General features: G+C 53.3%; 1 protein-coding gene across 2 annotated transcripts in view; it reads left to right on the top strand.

Annotated features, from left to right (window-relative positions):
- Positions 1-5,529: 5,529 nt before the first annotated feature.
- The window catches only part of ZNF444 (zinc finger protein 444), a 7,735-nt gene continuing 3,488 nt past the window's right edge, over positions 5,530-9,776 (top strand). For both annotated transcript variants that reach the window (XM_006868081.1, XM_006868080.1), the window contains exons 1-2: positions 5,530-5,844; positions 9,005-9,116. In XM_006868081.1, coding sequence (XP_006868143.1) covers positions 5,530-5,844; positions 9,005-9,116 — 427 coding nt within the window. The remainder of the gene's footprint in view (positions 5,845-9,004; positions 9,117-9,776) is intronic.

Here is a 9,776-nt window from a genome sequence, read left to right as displayed (position 1 = left end):
AGGAAATGAAGACAGGGGCGCGAAACTGTTTTCACAGGCTAGGGCCAATGATAAGCCATCCTTGTCGCAGTGCTTCCTGGGAAATGTGGCATTCCAAAGTCATGCAATGGGCATTGATGCTGAGTGGCCCTGAGAGCGGTTCTGCCATTTGAGTCGCCTAGGTACAATAGGCCTTTGACAGCGCTTCTGTTCTGGTGAGTGTGGTTTTTGTCCCTTGGGGATGAGTGCATAGGCGCCGCGATAACGGGGGCCAATAGGAAGCCGTCCCTACCGCGATGCTTTGTGGGAACTGTAGTCCCACATCTATCTGACAATAGGTCCTGAGATTTGTAGGTGCTGCAAGAGGCCACGCCTTTTATGCTGGCGAAGACCAATGGGAAGCTGCTTTGACCGCTATGCTTCCTGGAAAGTGTAGTTCTAAGTGATGCATGGGGCGGGACTGGTGGACAGAGTTTGAGCGCTCCGTTTTGTGGGCGGGGCATGGGGAGTTTGGCGCAAGGCCTGCCGGGGCATGGAGTCCCTCTCGTGAACTTTGTGCGCATGTGCGAGGAGGCGAGGGGGCTGGGGGCCTCGCCTGGGAGAGTGAGGTGAGCGAGTGGGGGGAAAGGAAGGAGGAGCTGGAAGGGGCTGGGTGAGGGAGGGGCGAGAGAAGGGGCTTGGGGGCAGGAGGTGGAGGGGTTGGGAGGGTTGGGAGGGGCTGGGGTGCAGTGGGATGGGGACAGTGGAGTGAATGGGGGGGGGGTCAGGAAGTTGGGGGGGGGGGTCCCGGGGATAGGGAATGCGGGAGAGGTAGCAGCTGGAGGCGGGGGGAGGGGGATGGGGGGAGTGGAGGAGGGCAGAGGAAGTGGAAGGGAAGGGGGAGGGGGCCGCGATCGGGATTGAAGCTGGGTGGTGAGAAACTGGACGCAACCAGGAATCGGGGAACGGGGCTAGGACTCCATCGGAAAGGTCTGCAGGAAGGGGTTCAGGGCAAGGGTAGCGATGCTGCAGGTAGGGAGCCCTGGTGACTCAGTGTTAAGCGCTTGGTTATTAACTAGAACGTTGGTGGATCGAATCCTCCAGCTGTTCAGGAGGAACAAGATGGGGCAGTGTACTTCTGTAAAGATTTACAGCCTCGGAAACCCTATGAGGATGGTTCTACCTTGTCTTTAGGGTCTCTATGAGTTGTGATGGTCTCCACGGCCTGGCTGGGTAGGTGGGTGGTTAACGAAAAGGTGGGCCATTGGAATCTCCCAGGACCTCCATGCGAGAAAGACCTGGAGACCTAAAAGATTTCAATTTAGGGAACCCTGTGGGGGTAACTCCGCTCTGCCCTACAGGGTGACTGTGAGTGGGAAAAGAATCACCGGAAACTGGTTTATTGTTAGGTGTGCTATAGGAATAGTGTGCACTGTTTTTTACAAGTTCAGTTACTCTTTTGAGGTGAGAGATTCATGAGGATAAGAATCAGGACTTTGTTTTGATTATTCCCTTGGTGGCCGCTTTAAAAGTACTTATTTAGGAAGTCATGGGCCCTGGTGGGTACTGATGTGTGGCTGCTGATGGAATGCTCTGCGCTCTGCGCCACCAGCCCTTCTGGGGGAGAAAGATGAGGCAGTGTGTTTCCATAAAGTAACACGGCTCTGGGACCCGATGGGGCAGTTCTCCTCTCACCTGTAGGGTGACTGAGTTGGCATGGACGCCACCTTTACGGGTTTTACTTTCCTTCAGTACCTAACACTAGCCGTGAAACTGGGACCAACAATGGGAGGAAAAGCTAACACTGCGCCTTGAGCACTTACTGGTTGCTAGGAACGGTCCTCAGCGTTTTTGTTTTGCGTCTGCCTTTTCATTCTCACTGCCATTCTTGGCTTGGCATTGCTGCTGAGTGGTGATGACCCAGTGTGCACAGAGTAGAACTGCGCTCGCTCCAGGGCATCTTCAAGGTCTTCAGAAGCAGATCACCAGGTCTTTCTTCCAAGGCACTTCTGGGTAGGTTTGAACCACCAGCCTTAAGGCAGGTGGTGTAAGCGTTCATTCACTGTGCCCCATTTTTACAGCCTAGGACATGGAGAAATCATATGTGGTTGTTACTGAGTGCTGTCTAGCTGATTCCTGCTCCTAGGTATTCGTTATTTCTGACTCATAGTGACCCTGTATAGGGTGTCCGAGGAGTGGCTGGTGGGTTTGAACCACCCCCCTCGTGGTTCAAACCCACCAGTGTTTCTCGCACAGCGCGCCACCACAGGACTCTGCTCGCGGGTGCAGTCGTACCTTACCCAAGGATCTGGGATTTGCTCTGAGCTCTTGTGCGCTGAGTAAATATTTGCGAAAGGAACTAGAGGCGATTTGCATCCCCCTGCCCAATCCTAAGGGGACATGTGGCGATGTGTCGTTTTATTTTCAGTTGTCACAGCCGGTGTGTGGTGGGTAGGGGCCAGGGCGGCTGCACTAGGGTACAGGTGGACTTGTCCAGCATCCACGTGTGTGCTGAGGATGGACCAGGCTTCATCGGGCACTAAACTGTGCCAGGCACGTCACAGCAACATCAGGGAGACAAACAGAACAAACCGGCTGCCAGACTCTTAGCGGCCCTGCGCGGCGGAGTAGACCTGCTTTGTAGGTTTCTGAGTCTGCCCATCTTTACAGAAGCAAACTGCCTTGTCTTTGTCTCATGGAGCAGCTGGTGGCTTTGAACTGCTAACTTTTGGGTTAGCAGCCCAGAGCTTAACTCTCTGTGCAGCCAGGGATCCTTCACTGTGTCCCTGGTAGCACTGTGGTTAAGCGCTTCTAAAAGAAAGGTCAGTGGTTTGAACTGACCAGCCACTCAGCAGGAGAAAGGTTTGGCAGTCTGCCTCTGTGGAGATTTAAAACCACAAACCCCACTGCCATTGAGTTGATTTAGACTCAAAGCAACCCCATGGGGTAGAGTAGAACTGCCCCATAGGATTCCTGAGGCTCCGATTCTTTATAGACGCCCACAGCCTCATCTCTCTCCCCAGAGCAGCTGGTGGGTTTGAACTACCAGCCTTTTGGTTCACAGCCAAGCGCTTAACCAGTGCACCACCACGGCTCCTCTGTACAGATTGTCATTGAGTTCTGACGCACAGCAATCCTGCATGTATTCCTGGTGTGGCGCTGTGGGGGTCAGCAGCGGTTCCGCACACTCTATACAGGGTCGCTAGAAGTTGGAACTGACTCGATGACCCTTAACAACAAGAACATACCGTTCTGACTAGTATTGACCCTGTGTAGGGTTTCTGAGAAGCGGCTGGTGGGTTAGAACCTCTCACCTTTCGGTTCACAGTCCAGTGCTGATCCTACAAGACTCCCTGTAAAAATTGTGGTTTTGAAAACTATGGGGCCGTTCTCCTCTGTCCTATGAAGTTATCTCTGACTTGACTCCACTTCACGTTATCCCCATGTGTTTCATAGTAGAACTGTGCCCTATAAAGTTCGCGATGGTTGATTGTCCATTTACGAACCCAGGGGTGGGGAAATGAAGCTCAGAGTGGGCAAGTCACCTGTGAATGGTCACTCAGAGCAAAGCGTCCAAGCAAGCCTCCGTGGCCTGCCCCTTAACCCTTCAGTGGCTGAGTGCAGGAGTCCCGCTACTGGGGTCCCAGTTCATACATGCAGGGGCTTAAACAGTATGCTTGAGCGTGCCTCTGCAATCAGTAGGTAGCTGCAGCCATGTTTCAGTAGCGCACTTATCTTAGACTTGTTAAATGTCGTCGGGTTGGTTCTGACCCGTAACGACCCAGTGTAGGGTGTCCGAGGAGCAGCTCGTAAGCTTCAACTGTAGACCTTGTGGTTCCACCCAACCTTGCAGTATTAACCCACAGTGCCACACCAGGACTCATCATTAGGGTGCCTTAAAAACCCCCAAAATGGTACTTCCAAGGGGACCTGCTAGATCCATTCAATTCAAGGCAGAGGGGTCAGCTCAGAAGGTTCTGGTGACCTGACTTTGTGACCCGGAAGGGGTCATCTAGATAGATTTATTAGGAAGACGTATTCAGGAGATCAAAAACTGCATTGATGAGAAAAAGCTGGGAAAGTTTCATCAGAAACTCTTCACTCAGGACAGTTCTTCCGAGATGCCCAAATTGTCATTTCGATGTGACATAAATGTGTTGTTGTTAAGTGCCCGTCAGTCAGTTCCGACCCATAGTGACCTTGCATAGGGCTTCTTAGGAGTGGCTGGTGAGCTTGAACCGCCGATCCTTGGGGTTCAAACTGATTTTGCAGTCCAGCGCATTAACCCACAGCGCCAGCCTGGAATTCTTCAGTGAAGGGTGTGAGAGATGGAAATACTACATCCAGCAGTGTGCTGACCTAACTGGGGAAGATATGTTTAGAAATAATAGTTTCACATCTTGATATTTTTGTTTAATATACAGGTTCCTATGATTTTATAGGACTCCTAGTGTGGCTCTTGTAGGGTCAACTCTGAACTATGAACCACGAGTTGGGCAATTCAAACCTACCATCTGCTCCTTGGAAACCCCGTACAGGGTTGCTGTGAGTCGGAACTGACTCAGCGATGGCTTAGCAAGAACAACAAAGTGATCGTAGAGCAGTCTTCTTCGGCATACCCTTGGGTATTAATCCAGCATCTGTTGTTAATGTTAGGTGCCGTCAAGTCGATTCTGACTCATTTCGGCCTTGGTCACAGTGGAACTGCCCCATAGGGTTCCTAGGCTTTGATCTTTATGGAAGCGATCACTAAGTCTTTTCTCCAGCAGAGCTGAGGGGTGGGTTCTGACCTCTGTTCTAACCCACAGTTAACAGCTGAGCACCACTGTGAACCATGGTCCTTTAACTCATGGGGTTGGCAAGCCAGAATGGATGGGGTGGCAGTGTGCGGGGTGTCCGTTCCTGCCATTGTTGTGTCCCTGGGAGGGGCAAACAGTTACGCACTCAGCTGTTCACCGAAAAGTTGCAGGTTCATGTGTGCCCAGAGGTGCCTCCGAAGGCTTAGCGATCTTTAGAGACATCGGCCGCTGAGAACCCTACGGAGCACAGCCCGACTGTGGTGCACACAGGGTCACCGTGAGTCAGAACGGACTCCACAGCACGGTTTATTGTCCAGTGGTCTGGCTCCAATCCTGTGGCAGTGGGCCGTGGTCTGGCTCTGATCCTGTTGGTGGTGGGCCGTGGTCTGGTTCTGTGGTCCGGCTCCAATCCTGTTGGCAGTGGGCCGTGGTCTGGTTCTGTGTTCCGGCTCCAATCCTGTTGGTGGTGGGGCGTGGTCCGGCTCCGATCCTGTGGTGGTAGGCTGTGGTCTGGCTCCGATCCTGTGGCGGTGGGCCATGGTCTGGCTCTGATCCTGTGGTGGTGGGCCGTGGTCTGGCTCCATGGTCTGGCTCGGATCCTGTGGCGGTGGGCTGTGTCTGGCTCCGTGGTCCAGCTCCGATCCTGTGGTGGTCGGTTGTGGGATGGGGTGGGCTGCAGCATGCTTGGCTCTCACCATGCTGCTCTTTGCCCCCACAGGTGCCGCTGTCCCCCCACTGGGAAGCTCCCACTCCAGCCCACACGCCGGCACCCATGGAGGCCCCGTTGCTCCCGCCTGTGAAGCAGGAGGACCTGGGCAGTGCTGAGGGCCTGGACCCGGACTCACCGTGGCGTCGCTTCCGTCACTTCCACCTGGGTGACGCACCCGGCCCCCGCGAGGCTCTGGGCCTGCTACGTGCCCTTTGCCGCCAGTGGCTGCGGCCCGAGGTGCACACCAAGGAGCAGATGTTGGAGCTGCTGGTACTGGAGCAGTTCCTGGGCGCGCTGCCCCCTGACGTGCAGGCGTGGGTGCGTGGCCGGCAGCCCCGCAGCGGGGAGGAGGCCGTGGTGTTGCTGGAGGAGCTGTGGGTGAGCGAACTCCTGGTGCCCCTACGTGGGGTCTCCACTGTGCTGGCTGGGAAGCTGTAAGCTGGGCCATTGGCATTTGTGACGCTAGCAGGGTCCCCCACAGTGGACAACTTTCAGCAGAGCGTCACACTGACAGACTAGGAGAAGGAGAGGTGGACCACTCCTGAATGTTTAGCCACTGAAACCCTTACGAGGAGCAGTGGAACACAGTCTGATAAAGTGGGGGGAGATGAGCCTCTCTGGTTGGATGACTTGGTCAAGTGGAGGGTCAGCGAAAAAGAGGAAGACCCCCAGCGAGATGGACTGGCACAGTGGCGGCAGCAGTTGGGAGGATGGCTCAGGACTGGGCGGTGTTTCCATCCCTTGTACATAGGATTGTACATAGAATTGCTCTGAGTGGGAGCCAACTCAGCGGCATCTAACAAGCAACAGGGTCTTTCAGAAGCAGATATCCAGACCTTTCTCCCAAGGAGCCTCTGGGTGGGTTCAAGCCACCAGTGTTTTGGGGAGCAATTAACTGCACCATCCAGGGACTCCAACCCAGATCCCTGCCCCCCACCTCCACCAAACCAAACCAGTTGACTTGAGTCAGCGTCTACTCATGGCGGCCCATGTGTGTCAGAGTAGAACTGCCCTCCCTAGGGTTTTCAGTGGTGTCGTTTTGGGATGTGAATTGCCAGACCTTACTTTTGAGGCTCCTCTGTGTAGACTTGAACTTCCATCCTTTGGGTTAGCCGCTGAGTGTTCACCCATTCATACCCCTCGGGGATTCTGACGTGAAAACCCGAGCCCATTGCCCTCCACGTGTGTCTCAGGAGAACTGAGCCCCAAAGTGTTTTCATTGGTTGACTTTTCAGAAGTAGATCACTGGGCCTTTCTTGGAAAGCCTATGGGTGGACTTGAACATTTAAACCTTGGGTTAGTGGGTGTGTGTGTTAAGCATTTGCCTCACCCAGGGACTCCTAAAGCCAGAACCAAGCCATTTGCCGTTGAGCCCACCCTGACTCCTGTCCGGCGCCCCAACGTGTGCCGAGTAGAGCTGTGCCCCATTGGTTTTCAAGGCTGGGATCTTTCAGACGCAGTTCCCTAGATCTGTCTTCCAAACTCTGGGTAGGTTTGAACTGCCAACGTAGGCTAGTAGCCAAGCATATAACTGCTTGCACCACTCAGCTGCACCCAACAAGTGAATGTGAGAATTTAAGACTTAGTTAAGCTCAGTGAGGGAGAGACTCTGGGTGGTGCTGATTAGAAGGGTGGAAGAAAGGGCTGGCAATCTGCTTCCAAAACTCAGCCACAGAAGACCCTGCCGAGTGCGCACGGGTGGCCCAGACGCGGAGTGTTACATAGCCACATGTTTGTTAATAGTGCCATCACTGGGTCTCTGGGGGAGGCAAGGGAGTTCTGGTGGTGCTGTGGGCTAAGCATTGGGCTGCTAACCTTAGCGTCCACAGTTCGAACCCACCAGCTGCTCTTTGGGAGAACGGTGAGACAGTCTGCTGCCATAAAGCTGGGAAACCCCAAGGGGCAGCTCTGCCCGGCCCTGTGGAGTTGACACAAGGGCAGTGGGAAGTAAGGTGGTGCAGCTGCTCAGCAAAGGCATGGAGGTTCGAGTCCACCGAGAGGCACCTTGGCAGCGAGAAGGTCACAACCATTGGAAACGCTGTGGAGCAGTTCTGCCCCGCACACAGGTAGCTGTGAGCCCTCCATCGTGGCGGTGCAGAGAGAGCTTCTTACTGTGGTTTGAGGGCCGTAGAGCAGATGACCCGTTTTACAGTCAGCAGATCATAGACTTGGGTTCATCTCCGTGACTACAGTTCCCATTAACACTGTCCTCCCCGAGACTCTGTTTCCCTTCCTCTTCCTTGCTTCACCCTGCTGAAGTTTGACTATGGGTAAATGCTGCCCTTTTCACCTCATGGCTGGCGGGCAATTCTGTGCTGTGCAGCTCTAGTGTTTGCCTATATACGAGGGTGAGTCAAAAATGACCCGCACTCTGGCTGTAGAATTGATTTCAGTCAACTTTTAGAAAAGACACATACATCATTTTCCAACATAATCTCTTGGGTTTTCAAGACACTTTGTCCGTCTGTTAACAAGGTTCATATTCCCGTATTAAAAAATGTTTTAGGCTGAGCTGCGAGCCATGAACACACGGTTGTCTTCACTCCTTCATCAGAGGTGAATCTTTGTCCTCAAAGGGCTGCTTTCAGGGAACCAAACAGGTGAAAGTCTGTTGGAGCAAGATCAGGGCTATAGGGAGGATTCTTGAACACCTCAAAAGGAGTGTCAACAGTGTGGGCAGAGGTGTGCGGTTGTGCATTGTCATGCAAGATCACAAGGCCCTTGCATAGCATTTATACTTCAGCTCTTCTATGAGTATTTCACTGTAACAAGCACTATTGATTGTTGAACCTTTTTCCTGATAGTGTTCCAATAGTGACTCTTGAGAATCACAGAAAACTGTAAGCATCAATTTTCCAGCTGATGGTTGACTTTTGAACTTTTTCTTGGTCAGCGATTGAGAATGTTTGCATTCTACACTCTGCCGTGTACTCTCAGGCTCATAGTGATGAATCCATGTCTCAAATCCAGTAACGAATTCTTTTAAAGCAACTTTTGCCTTTGAGTTTTGGTCCAGGTTTTGTTTGCCGATGTCCAAACATTTCTGTTTGTGCTCTCCTGTGAGTTGTTTCGGCATCCATCCGGTACAAACTCTTCAAAACCCAAGTCTGCTGTAGACGATTTCCTAGGCAGAGCCATGGCTGGTGTGCAGATGATCTGCCACATAATCCACCGTCACGTGTCTGACAGAATCATTTCACGTGTGCGTTCGAGGTTGTCATCAGCCGTGGGCGTGGACGGGCGTTGTAATATAACTTTGGGAGGATAGTTTTTCACTCAGCCTTGTACATACCTATTGTTCGGCTGAAAATTCAGCCATGAGGGTGAGTTCAGTTCCGAATTCGATGGGTGACCAAGGACCATAGTCTTGGGTTCCACGGGTCTAGCCGACCAGTAAACCTGACTGGGGCAGGGCCTTTTGAGGCCGTCAGTAGGACTTGGTGATTGCTGGAAGTTGGGGTTGGGTGGGGAGGGAGGGAGGGAAACTAGTGGGTGTTATACAGAATTTCTCAATCCCTAATGTTGTCTTTTGTTTCAGGGACCCACAAGCCCCCCAAATCGGACACCAGAGACCGGGGCACGTCAGGACGGGACAGAAGGCGCCGCCGGGCTGTGTGCGGGAAAAGAAGACAGTGGACTGGTTCCCCTAGGTGAGCAGCGCCTCCCCTCCCCAGGGCCGGTCACCTCCTGCCCACGGTCATCGGCTTCGTGAGTGAATCACACACCTCTTGGTCTCGAACTGCTCGTCAATCAGGGTCGGACATAAGACAGAAGTTCAGTGGCTGGGCTGTGATGCACCCATGAGTAGCCGCAGTCGAAGTGGAAATGTGCCGGGTGACGCACGTTCTCCTGGCTCCTTGGGTGTCCCCAACATGCCCTCCAGATCCGTGGCACAGGTGTCTGTGTGTTACAGTGGCAGAAACCGAGGCACCGTCTACCCGAGATCTGATGCATGCAGAGTCCGGGTCCAAGCTGGGTGCTCTGACCCCGGAGCCTCTGATGATTCTCAGCTGCCGTCCAGCCTCCTGCGGCCACCCAGGAGGTTTCCCCGTGGTCAGACCACCCAGAGGCCCCTGGCTGAATCTCATTAGCTCTGAGCGGGTGACGTGCGCTCCTTGTGTTGAGATTGAGTGTTGCTGTGAATCGGTGTGGTTTGGTTTTAGTTTTGTTTGGTTTGAAGGAGAGCTCAGGAGCATTGATCCTTTAAGGTGTAAAGATCATCTCAGGGTGATAGTTTCAGGGAGTCAGCAGCCTCCCTGGCTCCAGATACTCTGGATTCCATGTGAATTTGACACTATGTTCTGTACCCC

Source organism: Chrysochloris asiatica, unplaced genomic scaffold (genome assembly GCF_000296735.1).
Source record: "Chrysochloris asiatica unplaced genomic scaffold, ChrAsi1.0 scaffold00116, whole genome shotgun sequence".
Taxonomy (NCBI): domain Eukaryota; kingdom Metazoa; phylum Chordata; class Mammalia; order Afrosoricida; family Chrysochloridae; genus Chrysochloris; species Chrysochloris asiatica.
The sequence above is the reverse complement of the archived record's forward strand: the minus strand, read 5'-3'. Positions and strand labels throughout refer to the sequence as shown.